Here is a 19,630-nt window from a genome sequence, read left to right on the forward strand (position 1 = left end):
TTTGGAAGCTCCCGCTGCAATTGACAGATATACAACTCACGCGAACGTGCAGTTTAGGGACTTACAAAGTGAGCAGTCCCCATACGGGCTCCAGAACCCACTATACTCCCTGGGATCTGTGCCATTGCATATTTTCTTGGCGAACCCCACCGGCGCCTAGTTTCACCACGGTGTCCCTGATATCTCTGACTTCCTGGCAGTTGGTGCGCATAGAAGTTATGAGTGCCACCTGTAAGCTCCCAAAACTGTGCAAATCATGACAGATGACACATTGGATGTGTTCATTAATGTTATAGAAAAGAGGAACATGGCAAATCCCACTAAATATACCATTTAAACTCTTACAATACCTCAATACACAAATACTTTAATTATACTGCCTGTCCTCTTGACTTTCTGTCAAAATGTACTCTCCCCCCTCTAATGGGGCACACCTGCCATTTTCTTTCTTTTTGTTTGTTCTCTTCAGGCAGGGAAATGTGAGCCTAATTCTGTTTCTCTGGATTCTCTTGCTGATATGATGGCCACATGGCCTTGTTTACTCTCCCAAAGGCATGTGAGGTCAGCAGCATTTCCTTTTATCAGACCCACTTCACCTTCATCATTCTGCTGCATCTTTGCCTTTGTTTTTAATTGAATCCTCTGTCTACCAAAGTGACCTGTGTTTCATTACTGTTATTGCATAAAACAACTGAAGAGACTTTGAGTGCAAGGACACACAATACAATGTTACCGCACTATACAATGTGGTTCTGCAGTATCTTAATTGTAAAACAGCAGGTGGAAAAGACGTCCCACGTTAAAGAATCCGTTCCTTCTACTCGTTTTAAGGGGATGGGGTGTTTTTGCTCCAATGTTTTTACAAGGTGGATACAGGGGGTTCTCCTGAGACCAACAGCACTATTTTCAAGCTCTGGGGACTCCACTGGTTCCCAAGATACTTACCAGACCTAAGTCTACTGAAGAGGACACAAAATGGCTGCCAAATATCAAGCCAATAGGAAGCTGCAACATCAGTTGGGGCTTCCTATTGGATGGCCACTTGAATCCCCTTTAAAAACCAGGAAGTTACATAGTAGACGAGGAGGTTGTGGGGAAAAAAAGATGTGCATCGTGTTTAACCTTTACACCGGTAACTTCACCAGTAAGTATCTCTCTGAAAATAGAGCAGTTCCCAGTTCTGCAGGACCGCCCACCGCCCCCCCCCCCCCCCTCCTCCCTCATTTCCAATCCTGTAAAAAAAATATGGCTGTTAGTTAGGGATATATATATATATATACAGTGGTCGACAAATCACCAAAAAATCTATGTTAAATCCACTCGCCCGGGGCGTGCAAATGAATAGATTTGTCGAACACTGTATATATATATATATATATATATATATATATATATATATATATATATATATATATACACACCATTAAGTGGGACTCATAGTTTTAAAAATAAAAAGATGTGTTTTTTTATGAAATTGTTTAAATAGAGAATGGAGGTGCGTTACTTAAATTAATGTTTCTGTAATGCATTTTGCACATGGCGTGCCCTGAAGTCACCAATCAAGCAGTATGACCACATGTATTATGGAACTTTTAGCACATTGTAATTATTTAGCAAGGCTGGAAGTATGTTGTCTTGCAAACTTCTCCGTCAAATAAGTTAATACATTATTCATCATTTCTGTAGTAAAGTTAACCCAGTTGTCACTTGATCTGTATTTAATTAGGTTATTTCGACCCAGTGGTAACTGAAGTAGAGATCTCAGATGTCCTGTTCTTTGTATGTCCTTTGTTTATAATGTGCTCATGTGTAGGTGACTGCTGCACACTGTTTGTGGCTCAGTCCTGACCGTTGAACTGTCTTCTTCAGACGTCACCTTTTTATCCCTCAACTGGGATATCAAAGTCTCAGTGCTCGGAGACCCAGAGAGCTTATTATAATTTGATACCATTAATTAAGGTACATTTTTTTGTACATAACATTGTTGGAATATGCACTAAGCATAAAGCATACAGGAGCAATTCTACATTGAACTAAAGAGCTTTTCTGATGCACATTGTCACGCACTGACTCACCTGAGCTGGTATATAAAGTCACACAGAGCTTGTGCTATTTAAAACAAATCACACCACCTAGGGAAACAAATTACAAGGTATTACCTTAATCCAGGTTACTCCTTGTGCACAAAATCCCTGGTTTTACCTCTGAGGGAAAGTAGAAAGATCCAGGGCAACTTTGGATTTCTTTAGAAAAATGTATTCAGCACAAAAACACAACGTTTCATCCCTCCTAGGGGACTTTATCAAGTGACTGTCAAGCCAGGAGGGATCCATCCTAGGAGGGATGAAACGTGTTTTTGTGCGGAATAAATTTTTCTAAAGAAATCCGAAGTTGCCCTGGATCTTTCTACTTTCTCTAATATTGGATGTTCCAGGCAGATATCCCTGAACCAGGAGCACCGGTATCAGCAAGTATTTTGATTGTTTTTCATGGTGTGCAGCTTCTCTTGTGATATTGCATTTACCTCTGAGGGACCATTCTTGGCTTCCAGCATGACTGAGGGTGGCATATTGGAACCTTCCCTTCATTCAGTAAGTAGAATATTGTGCATCACTGCAGGCTTCTTGTTATTGATGGACTCCCTGCCAGTAACTTGGCTGGTAGCCATATTATTCTTCCAGAGGAACCAATAACGGAGCTCTCCCAGAACTATGACCGTGTGCAGCATGCATTGATGATTCAAATACCCTCCTGTTTCAGAATATTGGTGGGGAAGATCAGCACAGATTTCTACTTTAACCACTAGGCCACTCCTTCACCCCACACGTATGTTGTCAAATTTAATTTAAAACCAGAGACAGAACATGAAACACAGACAGAGCTCAGTGCTACATCCAAAGACACCAATACACGGTACAGTGCCTAAATATATATATTTATATGTATGTTTTGTCAAATTTAATTTCACATAACATTTATTTTAGAAAAATAGATACATAATTGGTAAAGCACTATTAATGATCGTTCCCCATTATTAGTGGTAGGTCTATGCCATTAACGATACAGAATATTGGCTGCATATATTTGAAACCCCTTGGCAGCCAGTACTCTGCAGTTCGATGCTGTCGGAGAAGGGCTTACGTTTGGGATAGATAATGTGAAACATCTTTCCTAGTGATTGCAGCAGAATCTGTAATCTTATTCAATACAATCGGATTCTGAAGATTAAATTACTTGTCCACACAGCACAGAATGTGTACTCTGCTCTTCTGTGTAGCATCATGTTATAATGATTGATTCGTTTTGTTACTGGTACTTCTCCTTTCTCCTTTCATTTAATGCCCGTAATGTGATAATCTAGTTTAATAACATGTAATGCTGATGTAAGTGTAAGTTCACTATCCTGGAGCAATGTAGATTTATTGCAGGTTGTACTGCCGTATGACATTACCGTACAGTGCTTTTGAAACCTTCTTAAGTTACCCTCTAACAAACTTTAGCACCCTGTGTCTAATCTGCTAAAGCAGGGATGGCCAACTCCAGTCCTCAAGGGCCACCAACAGGGCAGGTTTTCAGGATATCCCTGCTTCAGCACAGGTTGCTCAATCAGTGGCTCAATCAGAATGAGAATGTCCTAAAGTAACACCTGTAGCACATGTTATACCCTTATTTCATTGTATTGTATGTATATTGTATTGTATGTCTTTATTTGTATAGCGCCATAAATGTACATAGCGCTTCACAGTAGTAATACATATCATATAAATAACAAATAATATATATATATATTGTCAAATGAAATTGTGTAAAGTACTTGTTTTTTCCTTTTTTTTTTAAAATTATGTGTAAAAAAAAAACCACACAATTGAGGAGGATTTGAAACTTACCTGCGATGTCTGAGGTTGTTTGTAATTTCATTCTCATTATCAGCCTTCGGATAGCTTTACAAAATGTGCAGTACTCCCGCCCTATGGAATGAGTGCATTTGAACACTTTCAGTATTACATACAGTAGGATACAGGCCTTTTCAGCAGTGACTGGGTCTTTACCATGATTTTGTGGACTTTTTCCATAATAGTATTTTTGTTTTTTAGTTTATCTCCACATGGGTCTTACTTTTATGTTTTGGATTTCGTTATTTTACAATGTTTTTGAACACATTTGACAATGTACATGTACAGTATTTGTTTTCAGCAACATTTTAATTGCATTTTAGGATCCTGGCATTTATCGATTGTGACTCGGGTAACGTGTTCATTCGAACGATATGAGAAAATAACACATAGTAATCAGTGCTTTTCAATGGATAACCTGAGATTCATTGGCAAAGCCAAAATAAGTACTGTATACTTAATTTCATGTTTCCCCCCTGTTGCCGGCCTCAGACTGCAGTCAGGGGCTAATCCTCCACGTCCCCCACAACATTTTACTGCCCATCCCTTTGTTGTGTGTTTTCTCATGTTTTGATGTAAATTTGTGTAGATTTATCTTTTGTAAAAACTTTAAAAAAAAAGAATGAAAAGGTAACGAAAAAATAAATTTTAATAAAAATAATTCTGTATATAAAAAGAATAGATAGAAGTTGATGATTGGAGTGGCGTGTTGCGGACCACGGTTGAGCCCCGTAGGCCTTACTGGTGGGTGGAGTACTCTGGCAGGGTTTTGGTGGTTCCTGTTCTGTTGGTATTTTAATACACGCTGTGGCCGTTTGAACCTCAAGACCTTTTTGTGTTATATTTTATTTAACAATCTGCTCTCTGGGAATGAGTAGGTGGGGGGGGGGGGGTAGCTACTTCAATGACTCTAACGTCAATCCTCTCAGGAAATGTAAAGTCTGTTGTTTTACTGCCTCTTAGTTTGGTAATGAATTGCACATCCCCATTGGCAGGTCAATATAAAAAGCAAACAAGTGCACAAATGCATTCCATGTTGTGCTGTTTTAGCTATTTCCGGATCCTAGGAGGGGATTCACGAAGCTCCAATAACCGCTATTGGACCTCGATCAGTGTTCAGTGCATCAAGCTCCCAAACTGGTTATTGGGCAGCGTTTTGTGGGTCTGACACTTATGTGAACATGTCAAGTCTGGTTGTTGACCATCTTATTCTAGGTTAAGGGCTATGCCATTTCCTGCCTCTGAATAAATTGTTCATTAGGGACAATGGGGCAGATATATTAAGCGCCACCAGTATGGATTGGTGCACCAAATCCGTGCACATGGGCATAGACTTGTATGAGAGTAAATGCTGGATTGGGTGGGCTAACTCGTACCAGAGCTTGAGAAAGTTGCAGAGTATATAGATATATCTCCCATTTGATTATATACAGCAGATGGAGACTGATACCTTTAATTAAAGGTTAGACCTATTTTTAGAAAGGAATGGTATACAGTTATACAAAACGTTGGCTAGGAAGGATGTTGATCCAGGGAGAAATCTTATTTGCCATTACTGGAGTCCACAAAGAAATTGTTTATCAGACATATTTGGCTAATGTTTCACAGTTGTGTTTTTTTTTGGGGTGCCTTCCACTGGATCGCTATAAATATAAACACATATATAGGATAAACTCGATAGGTTGAACTCACATGTCTCGTTTTGCAACCCCATCGACTATGTCACTGTGTAAGATGTAGTGATGCATAATCAGTCAGCTTCCATCACGTTCTGGGATAGACCTGGGCAAAGAGTATTTCATTATAACTGAACCTTGTTGTAGTTTTCTTCTGCAGCATCTGGAAGACGTTGCATTTTCCTTTCTGTTCTGCACTTTATTAGTATTCAAACTGCATTCCTCGGTTACTCAAAGTTGCCGGTATACATGTAGAAAATCTATTCGGTTCCTTGGAGTGTCTCTCCTGCTGCTGCACCATATCCATCTATGCAGCAATTGTGACAGGTGTCAGCACAAAAAAAAAGCTTGTAAGCACAGGACCCATCTGTTTCTAGGCCGGATATCTTATCACCCGCTCGTACTCGGGTCTCCATCTTCTCTGCTGTTTCTGCGATGGTTACAAAGCACAGACAATACATCAATGTGGTGATATAGAAGCGAAACGTAGCAGTGACCGCACATCAAGGAAAGGTTTATTTTCACATGCTGTTCTCTGCTCTAAAAGGGAATGTAAAAGATGTAAAAATAGAACGCTTTAGTACGGAGTGCCTCAATATTTTTGGTCTACTGTTTGGCTAAAAGATTGTTTTTAAGGATGCCCAACATATAAACTCAGAGAATGTAACTCCTCAATTTACAGTTCTCAATTGTGATGTATTCTCTTAGAAGTATATGGCGTGTAAAGCTTCTTTACATCAGGTTTAATCAATATGCTATACTGTGCTAACTATTTGCCAAGACAACTTGGAACTGAATTTTACAGGTGGCTTGGCATTAAATTCTATATATAGGTACAGTCTGCAGACCTAATGCTACACAGATGTGCCCCATACATTTCTACTGAGCCACCGAGGTTGTTCTGTATGAATAATAATTGCACAATTATGTATCAAAAGGAACCTTCCTAAATTAACCATTTGTGTGCCACATTGGTGAGCAATGACTTGTTGAATCTTGTGACACTGAAAGGGTTCACTGTTCATTCACACATCTTGATCCTGTTGGCCTGTCTTCTCTGATTTACAAAAATGAATATAATTTGAATAATTGTTCTGTTAATGGTGTCCCAATCCATGAATCTGAGCAAAATGGGAGGGTGGGGGGGAGGCGGGAGGGTACAGTACTGTGTGTATACTGTATGTATGTAGATAATCATACAGAATCATACGCACACGTTACTGCCCCTGACCTGCTCATTTATTGCTGCAATTTGTGCAGTTATGTTCGCGCTACGAGGAATACATTGCTACTGAGCTGAGACACACCCAGATTCAGAATGCTTGCCATGCTACTGCAGTCTCCCTGCATAATGCTCAGCCACAGGAACACATTCTAATGGTAGCAGCTGAGATGGCTTCATGATGAATCTTGTCGTGAGGGACGCTCACACAGGGCACAGTAGATCCTATATCTCTAGAAATTGGTTACAGGGCCAGCTTAACATAATTACAAGTAGATATTTATACGTTTTGCTTTTAGCGCATGGTTTGTGCTTTTTATTGCTCCAATTTCAGGGCAGTGGATTGTAGATACTGTTATCACTTTAAAGAGGTTCAATAAAATTGTTTTAATTACCCATTTCACTTTCCTTCATTACTGACATCCGATTCCCTAACAGATAAATCTATTACTGCAGCGACTCGCCTAAACTGTGCTTGTTTTTGTTGCTTACCCAGATGCCATTTCTGCACACCGACCTTTATATTTGTTTTTCCTTCACTACACTGCAGGCTTGTGACAAGCTCAGAGATAGAGTTTTTGCCATTACATTGCCTCAGACAATTTAAATACTGTATGTATCACTATATTAAAGAGGCAATCATCCAAGCAGGTGGATTTTTTTTTTTGTGTGCAACTTTTTAAATATAGGGTTGAAGCAGGGGGTCTCCGGAGCGGAACCCCGTTAATTTCAGCTTCGGGGACCCACTGCTTCCAGAGATACAGACCTCCAAATGGGGTGTTGAAAGCCGCTCGGCAAGCAGGGATCACGTAATGTCCGCTTTCCAAAGCTCCCGCGTCCAGTGGGCCAATAGGAAGCTGTGACGTCATCCTGTGCAGCTCCCTATTGGCCGATTTGACTGGAGCTTTAAACGTGCAGGAGATACCTATACCCCCTTCTGAGGGCTGTGTCTCTGTTTATTTATTTTTGAATGACTTCACCAATATGTATCAAGAACCGAGGGTGTCCCCGGAGCTGAAAATAGTGCATTTCATCTTCAGAGTACCCTAACGGGGGTTAGTTAGGGTGTATTGCTCCTTTAACTTCCACACTATCCTGCCAGCTTCCACTCTGTCATAAAATCACACATCCTCTCAATACTCATCGTCACTGTATACAGTATATTACATTTAATTGCTGTCCTAAGTCAACACCAGAAGAACCCTGTGAGAGGTTCAAAAGCTTTTGACCCGTCACTTATTGAACCAGCACATAGTTCTCATACAACCTACTCCTTCTCCTTTATTTGTTACTTTACTACACGAATTACGTCCAATATAGCTACCCATTTTTCTTTTTATTCATAATTTTTTTCTTTAAAAAATTGTTTCGCTTCTAATTGCAGATAGAAACTGACAAACTGACCCTTCCTGTGAATACCAACCAGCTGATGCCAACTCAGAATACTTGTCTAAAGCCTCCTGACTCCACCATCCTACCCGTGGAACCATCTCCCCTGGACAAGAACAAGGGTTTCTTCGCTGATGAGTCGGAACCCCTCCTCAGATGTGACTCTACTTCCAGTGGCTCCTCTGCTCTTAGTAGAACTGGCTCATTTATAACCAAAGGTAATATAATATGTATATACTGTGGAAAGCATGTTTATTCTGTTAAACCGTTTTATGCATTCAAAAATACATATTCTTATTTAAGTATAGCCTACTGCACCGACACACTTTATTCGAGCAAATACCCGGTATGTACCTGGCAGATACCTGGAATGCGCCGCTCCTCACCTCTGACAAGCCCCGTTGCATTTGCCTTCCCAGCCTGGGTTCATGCCTGGCTGATGGGCGGCTGATCTGTTAAATGATAATGATTAGGATTTAATAGGCTGCAATGCTTCGCGTGTCTACCAGATGGCATAAATTCATGAATTGTAATGCAGTATATATATATGTAGTGTGCAGTATTGCAGCCAACGGGAATAAAATGCTTCAATCCCTGCCGGAAAATAACTCAATGCACTCGGGCAGAAAACAGTCACAAACCTCAATACACCCGGGTATACCCGAATTCGTGGGACTAGCCGAGCTCGAATAAAGTGTGTCGCCAGTGTAAGTGCCGACATGAGTGTCAGTAAAGGTACCTGTTCATCATTCAGATGTGGTTGATATGCTGAATGATTGTACTCCAACATAACTATTCAAGGGTTTGTAACTTATGAACAGTAACAGGGTATCTATCACCTGGTCAGTCAGTCTCTGGGTCGGCAGATCCTCCAACATGCTAGACGGAAGTAATTCCAAGCGATCCCTAGAGAAGTCGCATATCCTATGCAGCTTGCACAGATAAATATTTCTGCGTTATAGGTACAGCTGGTCTGACAGGACCCAAAAACATGTAGTGTACCTGACAGTCCAGGGGCACAGTCCTTATGCCATTTAGAATGGCTTTCCAGGGTTTTGGTGCATAGTACCCGAGTCCCAGTGTCCAGAGGGCTGGTGTGCTGGTGGTCCCAGCTCAGCCTATCAGCACTCTGGTAGTCCTATGGTTATAGGAGCCCTTTTTAAGACTTTTGACCACATCTCTTCATAGCATACAGCCATAAAGGGTATCCTTAATGTCTGAAAATCATTCAATATTTGAAAATGTAACCTGATTTCATCCACCACAAATTCAATTTCAAAGTGATGATATTCCCGGAGTGATCTAGTAAAACCGTATACTATTCTATAGCCATCCTGACCAACGTGAAGTCAGGGAACTCGAGGATAATGTAATCGGTGTTTTTATATTGGCAATTTGACTAAATTCACTGAATCCACCACGGAAACCATTTTTTCCTACGAAGAAAATGACAGCTGCGTTTTCTTTTCCCAAATATAATTTTCTTCCATCCATAACATTCCAGTTTCTCAGCTGTGCTGTGCTCATCATTGTTTACATTGTGTCTATATGCATCATTTTAAACTAGTGTGTCCGAATGTCAGTTTTCAAGGCCTCTGTCATATCAAGGGTTTAGGGCAGTGGTCCCCAACATAGCTTACGTTTTTTACATTGTGTACTTCTAGCTAAAAAAATATTTCTTCCACTATCCCCTAATTAGTCAATCTCATGGCCTCCTCATCAGACTTTTGCTAACAAAACTGTTTGACTGATCCCAGGCAGTAAAGTGTCCAGCTGGAGGGAGGAGCACACGCTAAATGTGTGTGCAGACAGCACGGGTGGTAAAACGGTCAATTACTGCGGGAACATCCAAAGTCACGCCCAATAATTCCTTACCTCGGTGTATACAAAGCATTGTGGGGAGCGACTTTGGAAGCTCCTGCTGTAATTGACAGCTTTACCACCCTCTTACTAAGTGTGCAGTCCTCACATGGTCTTGGGAACCCATGATACTGCCTGGGATCCGCCATTACATTTGATCTTTTTTTTTTTTAACCCCATGTTGGTAATCACTGGTTTAGGTGAAACAAGTTGTCTCCATTTCATATATGGCTAAATACGAACCATTTGTGCTCGTGTCCGGTTAGTATAGCACCAACGTTGGGGAAATGCTTTATTCTGCTATAACCCAATGTAAGCCAAGAGAACTTAAAATACTTAAAAAAAAATATATATTGTGTATCATGTTAAATGTGCATGGATTATTGCCAATGTTTCTCAGCAGTTGTGCACGTTTATAGGGGTATTTCTTTGTATGATTGCTCTTCTGATGCCAGATGCTCAAAGCTTTGCTTAACCTTCTTGTAGCTAGCAGGGTTAATCTTCATGGGAGAAGTAGCACCTGGGTAGTCCATGCGCTGGTACATACAGAGCTGCTCACGTAGACATATCTTGAACCATTTGCCTGGCAATGCTTGATCCCCGGTGGTTTATTAATCATTGCTACGGTCACATGAGTGAATTACTTGATACAGTATTATGTTTTTTTATGAGTACTGTAGTATACATACTAGCACCTTCAGGACCGCAACAAGTTGTCTGTGTATAGACACCTCTATCATTTGTAATATTTTATCCCACAACCTTATCAGTGAGAACTAGCAGATGTGTTCTTGTTATCAATGTCTTCCTGAACTGTTGCCAAAGGGCGAACAGAGCCAGGTGAATAAATGTCTGTGGTCAGCGTATTGACAACTATTTTTTCTTTTTGAGCAGAAAAGAAAGACACGGTGTTGCGTCAGGTTCGTCTGGACCCCTGCGACCTGCAGCCCATATTTGATGACATGCTTCCCATCCTGAGCCCCGAGGAGCTTCACGTCATAGAAGAGATTCCACAAGCTGAAGACAAACTGGACCGTCTCTTTGAGATTGCTGGAGTCAAGAGCCAGGAATCCAGCCAAAGACTCCTAGACTCTGTGTACAGCCACCTGCCCGACCTGCTGTAGCTTTGGGAAAGACTGGAATAAACCTACAGTACTACTTACTTATGTATGAGGGTGCAAGCAGGATTAGTTGCAGCTCGAGGCCAGTCGTTTTTTTTTGTTTTGGAAGGGGAGGTTGGAATGGAAGAAAATTGTGCTGTGCAAGTAACCCTTTCATTTTTCAAGCCAGCTTCAAAAGATAAAGGGAGTCATTTATCAGAATGGCAGAAGTGCTGCAAGTGCTAAACAAAAAAACAATTGCAATCCGAATCCTTTTATTGTGGCTATGTACATATCAGTTTAAGGGAACTGCACAACTTTTTTTTTTAATTATTATTATTATTATTATTTGCATTATTTTATTAGTTCAAATTAGCAGGTGCTGTACTCCAAGAAATTTGGCAAGTGACCACTGTTAATTGCAAAAATGTTTGTTTATCATGGTTTTTCGCTTACACATTTGTTTCTTATACAGTTGGCATTCCAATTCTTGCACCTTAAATGAACAAGATATGGGGGGGGGGGGAGGGTTGGGGTTCATAGATCATTTCATCATTTAGAATTCTTCAGCATGAGTTCCGATCATATGGTATCTGGTAACATTCTACACTAACCCCCTTTGCTTCCTCCTACCACAAAGGGGGGTATTAAAGGAACGCTTTGACTTATGACCCCGCCATGTCTGTAGTAACGCTGTCATGGAGATGCGACAGTTATTGGTTATTGTAACAATCTGTTCTCGTTGGGTCACGCTTTCTCTGTATTGCTGCAGTCACTCTGATACTGGGTTGATGTTCTAACTTCATTTTTTTCATATGTTTTTGGTTTTTCGGAGAGTACAGGTGCTTGTTTTCATTATAGCTGCTGTATAACCCAGCATTGCAGGGACTTGCAGTGCATGGCACCTGCCAACCCTACAGCAAAGGGGTAAACTGATCCTGTTGGGAGGAAATGTAATCTTTGCAGGCAAACGAATGCTTGTAGAACGCAATCCTTAGAACCACTCAGGTCTCCTTCTGTGCGATGTTCTTTAATAATGGGCACATTTCTAAAAGGCTGCATCAGCATTTTAAGGTGTCGTCTTATTCAAACACGTGTCATTTCCGACAGACTGCTTTTTTTTCATGTTGCGCCCCTTCCTTTTTCCCCCATAAATAGCTTTTGTTTTTTAAGTTAATCCCCCCCTCCCCCCCCCCCCAAAAAAAAGTATTGAGACGCTCATGGAAAAGCAAAGTACGTTTTAAGATTGTTTAATAAATGCACATTTTTTTTTATTCCCTGTTTCTCATAAGTAAAATACAAAATCGCTTATTTTGCTTTGGATAATTAGGCAGCTAAACCATTGTTTCTCAGGATGGGGGGGGGGGGGAATAGCTGCCAGTTTTTACTTTGCATTTCTAAATCTGAAAGTCAAGAATCACTGGAGAGGGCATAAGGAGGTTTGTTGACGCAGCAACGTTCGGCGCCCGTCCCAGAACACAACTAACCAGCCATTGCGTCCTGAGACCTCTTTGCTCCTGAACCTCTTGGCTTAACCAGTAGGGTAATGCAACTACTGTCTCAATATTCATTGGCAAATGGGAGCAGACAGCGGAGCTGGGGAAGTTTTGATGTTAGCAAAGAAGCATTCAGGCTCTGGGAGACCCTTTTTGTTAAGACTAGTAAAACAAAAGGAGATATCAACAAAATGTGTTTTTATATATATATATATGTTTTAGTTTTTGTTATTATTAAGTGAAATGGTCATTACAGATAGCACCTTAAATGCCAGGGTCGGATTTTGAACAGTATATAGATAATTGTCTACTGTTGCAGGAAATTGATATACAGTTGTAGCCGGACGTGCTGTTTGCGTGGCCACGGGTGAAATGCCAGAAAACCGAGGGCCTGCAGTAGGTGGCTGCAACTGCAGCGCCGCGGGGGGGAGGGGCGGGGTCCATTCTATTCAATGGGATCTCCTGGGGATCCCATTGAGTGGGATAATCCTTCCCGCACGGTCACGGGACCACGTGCGCGCTTGCAGCCACAAGAACAGTAAATCCGGCTACATCTGCAGAGTTTTGCTGGTGCCATGTTAGTATTGCTTTTTCAAAGTTTCCTTCCTCGTAATACACACGTGCCCACTTTGGTACATAGACCATTGCTTAAACCTCTTTGTTGCCGGATGAGCCCACAATGCAATGAGCTTCTGGCTCCTCTGGTACAAAAGGGGTTAAGTTGAACACACCCACCTCAATCATATTTCACTTTTTTTTTTTAAAAAGCTGGTCTGTTACAGATACTTCTTTCTGATGTTAAAGGGAACTGTTACACTCTTAGTCCGAACTCTGTAACGCTTTGGTAGGAAGTATATAATATAGTTTGGTGCTTTATTAACTGCTCCAAAACAAGATAAAATCTGACCAGAAAATAAATTGCCTTCAAGTCTACTCATGTATTAATAAATACTAGGTGTTTGTTACTAAAAATGCTTCTGTATGTTGACATCACAAAAACTACTTCAATGTACCTGTACGTATCTATCCGTATGAGTAAACAATCGGACAAGTTAAGCAATTGCAAGTTAATCGATTTCTCTCCTGTTTTTTGTAATAAAAAATTAATTTATATATTCAGCAAGTGTAAGAATTTATATGTATGTTTACCTCGTGCTCGACTTCTAAAGACACTTGTGCCTGGCTGGCTGGTGTGTGCGCACTTGTGCCTGACTGGTGTGTGCGCACTTGTGCCTGGCTGGCTGGTGTGTGCGCACTTGTGCCTTTGTGGCTGGTGTGTCCGCACTTGTTTGGCTGTGGTGTGTCCGCACTTGTTTGGCTGTGGTGTGTCCGCACTTGTTTGGCTGTAGTGTGTGCGCACTTGTTTGGCTGTGGTGTGTCCGCACTTGTTTGGCTGTGGTGTGTCCGCACTTGTTTGGCTGTGGTGTGTCCGCACTTGTTTGGCTGTGGTGTGTCCGCACTTGTTTGGCTGTGGTGTGTCCGCACTTGTTTGGCTGTGGTGTGTGCGCACTTGTTTGGCTGTGGTGTGTCCGCACTTGTTTGGCTGTGGTGTGTCCGCACTTGTTTGGCTGTGGTGTGTCCGCACTTGTTTGGCTGTGGTGTGTCCGAACTTGTTTGGCTGTGGTGTGTCCGCACTTGTTTGGCTGTGGTGTGTGCGCACTTGTTTGGCTGTGGTGTGTGCGCACTTGTTTGGCTGTGGTGTGTGCGCACTTGTTTGGCTGTGGTGTGTCCGCACCTGTTTGGCTGTGGTGTGTCCGCACTTGTTTGGCTGTGGTGTGTGCGCACTTGTTTGGCTGTGGTGTGTCCGCACTTGTTTGGCTGTGGTGTGTCCGCACCTGTTTGGCTGTGGTGTGTCCGCACTTGTTTGGCTGTGGTGTGTCCGCACTTGTTTGGCTGTGGTGTGTGCGCACTTGTTTGGCTGTGGTGTGTGCGCACTTGTTTGGCTGTGGTGTGTCCGCACCTGTTTGGCTGTGGTGTGTGCGCACTTGTTTGGCTGTAGTGTGTGCGCACTTGTTTGGCTGTGGTGTGTCCGCACTTGTTTGGCTGTGGTGTGTGCGCACTTGTTTGGCTGTGGTGTGTCCGCACTTGTTTGGCTGTGGTGTGTCCGCACTTGTTTGGCTGTGGTGTGTCCGCACTTGTTTGGCTGTGGTGTGTCCGCACTTGTTTGGCTGTGGTGTGTCCGCATTTGTTTGGCTGTGGTGTGTGCGCACTTGTTTGGCTGTGGTGTGTCCGCACTTGTTTGGCTGTGGTGTGTGCGCACTTGTTTGGCTGTGGTGTGTGCGCACTTGTTTGGCTGTGGTGTGTCCGCACTTGTTTGGCTGTGGTGTGTGCGCACTTGTTTGGCTGTGGTGTGTGCGCACTTGTTTGGCTGTGGTGGGTGCGCACTTGTTTGGCTGTGGTGTGTGCGCACTTGTTTGGCTGTGGTGTGTCCGCACTTGTTTGGCTGTGGTGTGTCCGCACTTGTTTGGCTGTGGTGTGTCCGCACCTGTTTGGCTGTGGTGTGTCCGCACTTGTTTGACTGTGGTGTGTGCGCACTTGTTTGGCTGTGGTGTGTGCGCACTTGTTTGGCTGTGGTGTGTGCGCACTTGTTTGGCTGTGGTGTGTGCGCACTTGTTTGGCTGTGGTGTGTGTTGGCTCGTTCAGCTGTTGTGTGTGTTTGCTCGTTTAGCTGTGGTGTTTGTGTGTGTATGTGTCTGACTGTTGTATAAATGTGTGCACAAATGGCTGATGTGTATAAGCATAATGTGGCACGATCGAACCTAAATCGGAGTATATACAATAGTGCGGGGGGCGGACAACTCCAGTCCTCTCAGACCACCAACAGGTCACATTTTCAGAATATTCCAGCTTCAGCACAGCTGGCTCAATCAAAAACTGAGCCACCTGTGCTGAAGTTGGGACTGATAGAGCCACCTGTGCTGAAGCAGGGATATCCTGAAAACCTGACCTGTTGGGTAGCCATTGAGGATTGGAGTTGGCCACCCCCGGAATAGAGGGTTGAGCGAATCCAAGCAGGGAACTTTCAATGGAGCATTGGCCTTCGGCTGAAATGTCATTGAAAGTTGCCTTCGCTGACTCTCAGACTATATAGAATACGGTTCGTGGGTGTGCCCTGGCGCTTTTTGTGTCTTTGCGTATAAAGTCACACTCCAGCGCCTGTAAATATTGTGGAGACCTTTAACGAAACAAAAAAAAAAAATGATTTGCTTGCAGGAGTATTGTTCGTGGTACCTCCCTTTTAGAAGTCTTTAACCCTACAGAATTTGCTATGATAAACCTACAGAATTTGCTATGATAAACATCAGCACAGGATCCTGATCAAAATGGGTATTATGTGCAACATAGAAAAGCCATAGATACAAAAGTAAATCTTTTGGAATAAGTGCATATTTTGTTCTGTAAAAAAAAAAGAAATGGGTAGAAATTACTTTTTTTTATAGGTATTACTCCAGGTAACGTCTTCTCGCTTAATAACAATTGGAAAATTAACCCTAGTACAGTATATACGAGGTCAGTTAATTGCCAACCCTCGTTTAGCCAGCGTCCAGTTTCCATTACTAAGCAATGAGATTTTCTGGCAATGGATTCCAAAATCATATTTAATTATTTAAATGGAGTAATTAAAGTCTCCAAGGCTTTCTCTGCTTTCATTCTGTATTCTGAACGCAAGCCAAGATTTATAAAGAAAGTTATCCTGATAAATCAGGATAAAATGAACACATTCCCTGCGGCCAGCATGAACATTAACATAATCTCACAACGAGGAGTATGACCATGTGTGTCAGGTTTATACATAGACATTATGCCAGCCTCCATGCTTTCGTAGGATGAATACAGGACAGGTAACCTGTTTTACTGTGCACACTTTAGTGACCGCTGTATTAGGATCGGGTACATACTGTACGATGTGGAGATGGGGATTACTTAGCATGCTTGTGTCAATTGAAGGCCAGAGTGGAACAACCCTTTCAGAAGCATTGCATTGATTGACTCCTAAAACGTATCTGGAAAGCAAAGTTCCCGTGATTTGGAGTTCCAGCCATGTGTTTTAGCAGAGGTCGTCTCGACCTGTCTTGGTTTGAAATGATTTAAGTCCTTGGTGTGATGGGGGAAAAAGAAAATTGGCAGCAGAAGTTAAAACAACCCTGAAGTGACCTTGCTCGTTGCAGGTAATTTGAAGGTGAGTGATAAATCTATTCTCCACCCACAATATATATATATATATATATATATATATATACTGCTTTTTCTTCATGTTGCACCCCTTCCTTTTTTCCCATAAATAGCTTTTGTTTTTTTAGGTTAATTCTCCCCCCCCCCACCCGTTCCCCCTTCCCCCCCCCCCCCCCCACCCCAAAAAAAAGTATTGAGACGCTCATGGAAAAGCAAAGTACGTTTTAAGATTGTTTAATCAATGCACATTTTTTTTATTCCCAGTTTCTCATAAGTAAAATACAAACCTCTTATTTTTGCTCTGGATAATTAGGCAGCTAAACCATTGTTTCTCAGGATGGCAGTTTTTACTTTGCATTTCTAAATCTTAAAGTCAAGAATCACTGGAGAGGGCATAAGGAGGTTTGTTGAAGCAGCAACGTTCGGCACCCGTCCCAGAACACCACTAACCAGCAATTGCATCCTGATATATAACCCTCTAGTCTAGACACGCCAGCCAGGCCATGCTGTGGGGATAATGACCGATTCGCACATTCACATATAGGGGAAGTGCATCATGTGTGCTTGCTAATTTACTGGTTATTTATGGAGCCTGGTGGGTTAGAGGTTCCCTGAGGTTAGATAGCTAAACCCTGCACTAAATGCAGAACTCCTGCTTGGGCGAGTTGCCTCTAATAACAAGATTTCCAATTTACAGTATCTTCTCTTCCATGGTTCTGTAAACAAGAAACTCTGATCCTAAACTCGGTGAGTTACCTACACTTAAAAAAAAAAAAGCTGTGTGTGCTGTGCACGCGCATAGTAAGTGAAACTTCTTTGTCTTTTGTCACAGAAATTGTATTTGTGATGGTGATGTTTTTAATTAAAAATCAAAACACAATTTCAGTTCCAAAACACAAAGAAGTTTGACCGCGTGTTTTAGCTATTTGCACGTCTATATTTATAGTAACTGAAATTCTTGGGTGTGTGTGTGTCAGTCGTGTGTGTGTGTTTCTCTCTCTGTGTGTGGTGTGTATGCCTCTCTGTGTCCTGCCCCCTATCTCCTGACTCCACCCCTGCGGAGCTGCGGACACGGGGCTCTGTCTGAGTCTCCCCCCCCGGCAGAGCCGCGGGCTGTGTCCCCTGTGGCAGCCAGTCCCCCTGCGGAGGTATGTGTGTCAGTGTATGTGTGTGTGTGTGTGTGTGTCAATGTGTGTGTGTCAGTGTGTGTGTCAGTCAGTGTGTGTGGCAGTCAGTGTGTGTGTGTGTGTCAGTCAGTGTGTGTGTGTGTGTGTGTCAGTGTGTGTGTGTGTCAGTGTGTGTGTGTGAGTCAGTGTGTGTGTGTCAGTCAGTGTGTGTGTGTGTCAGTCAGTGTGTGTGTCAGTCAATGTGTGTGTGTCAGTCAGTGTGTGTGTGTCTTTCTCTCTGTGTGTGGTATGTCTTTGTCTGTGTCCTCCCCCTCCCCCCCTCCCCCCCCCGTCGTCCCTCTCCTGACTCCCACCACCCCCGGCGGAGCTGTGGCACGGGGGGCTCTGTTTGAGTCTCCTGAGCAGCTCCCCCCCAGCAGAGGTACATGACCGGAGCAGCCCCCACTCTCTTCCCCCTTGTGGAGCTGCGGACACGGCTGCATGTCCTGCTGCAGCCAGCCCCCCGGGAGAGGTACAGGCCCATGGGGGGGGAGGGGTTCTGAAGGGCACGGTAAAGCGCGTGGGGCGCTCTGCCCTCTTCCTCCCCACCCTCTGCTCGTGCTGCGGGGGACACAGTCTCCACTGTGTCTCTCACACACACACAGACCACACTCGCCGCCGTCACCAGCACGCAGTACTGGAAGAAGCACTGGCTCACGCAGTGGGCAGCTCACCACGAACAGAGCCTTCGGCTGGTTGGCAGCGCCGGCCTCAGGAGAACCCCCGCGGAGAGCAGCAGCAGGTGAGTAAATGTTGAGTGGGTGGGGGGGAGGGGGAAAGCCGTCCTCATTCACCCCATTCACCCGGCAGCGCAGGGAGGTCTCCGAGCTGTGGCGTCCGTGAGCGTCGCCATGACTACCGCGCATGCGCGGCATGTCAGCGGGCGGGGAATGGCGGCAGACGTGTGAGGGGAATGGCGGCCGTTAGGAGCAGCGTCGGCGGCTATTGCTGCCGCATATGTCATCGGCCGTTTGGGGGGAGCGGCGCCTGTTCGGAGCAGCGCCGGCGAATGTGATTTGCCAGAGCACAGGCCCGCCTCAACTGCCAGCACTTTGACGTCACATCCGTTTAATTTTCTGTCTCCACAATCCATTTTTGTCCCATTACGAATGAGGGGCCACTAAAGAAGTTTCACTTCAAAAACCTATGTTCGCGTTAACCAAAAAGAATATAATTAGCACCAAAGTGTTCGAATTACCCTTAAAGGAAATGAAGCACAGACATTCTGATTGGCTGGCATCATTCCCTTTAAGTGACGTCATTTAAAAAAAAAAATTAAAGTCTGCACATGGTTTTAACAGCCAATCAAGTGGCTGTTAACCATTTTGAGGCTAAATGTGACAACACAAGCCATATTTAAGGCCGTGACGCCTCATTTGAGCACAAGAAGACGACGAGACAACATCGGTTGGGATCTACCATTGGGCTTTTTGGATTGACAGATGAAGATAGAAGATCAAGAAATGGTGACAGATGAAGATAGAAGAAGGTGATTAAAGAAAGAAAAAAGAAGATTGCGGTACCTGATCCGGATCTTCATGGCGGATGGCATCGGATGCTGTTGGAGGCCTTCAAGGTACGTGAGCTTCCTGTTTCTCCGGAAGTCGGAGGGCCACCGCTTCTAATGGTAAGTAATATATTGAATGTTTGTAAAT

At 43.3% G+C, this 19,630-nt stretch overlaps 1 protein-coding gene across 1 annotated transcript in view; it reads left to right on the forward strand.

Annotated features, from left to right (window-relative positions):
* TNFRSF21 (TNF receptor superfamily member 21) overlaps positions 1 to 13,755 on the forward strand; it is a 99,150-nt gene extending 85,395 nt beyond the window's left edge. The window contains exons 5-6 of the mRNA XM_075598499.1: positions 8,176 to 8,398; positions 10,935 to 13,755. Coding sequence (XP_075454614.1) covers positions 8,176 to 8,398; positions 10,935 to 11,164 — 453 coding nt within the window. The 3' untranslated portion in view covers positions 11,165 to 13,755. The remainder of the gene's footprint in view (positions 1 to 8,175; positions 8,399 to 10,934) is intronic.
* Positions 13,756 to 19,630: the final 5,875 nt, after the last annotated feature.

Source organism: Ascaphus truei, chromosome 4 (assembly GCF_040206685.1).
Source record: "Ascaphus truei isolate aAscTru1 chromosome 4, aAscTru1.hap1, whole genome shotgun sequence".
NCBI lineage: Eukaryota > Metazoa > Chordata > Amphibia > Anura > Ascaphidae > Ascaphus > Ascaphus truei.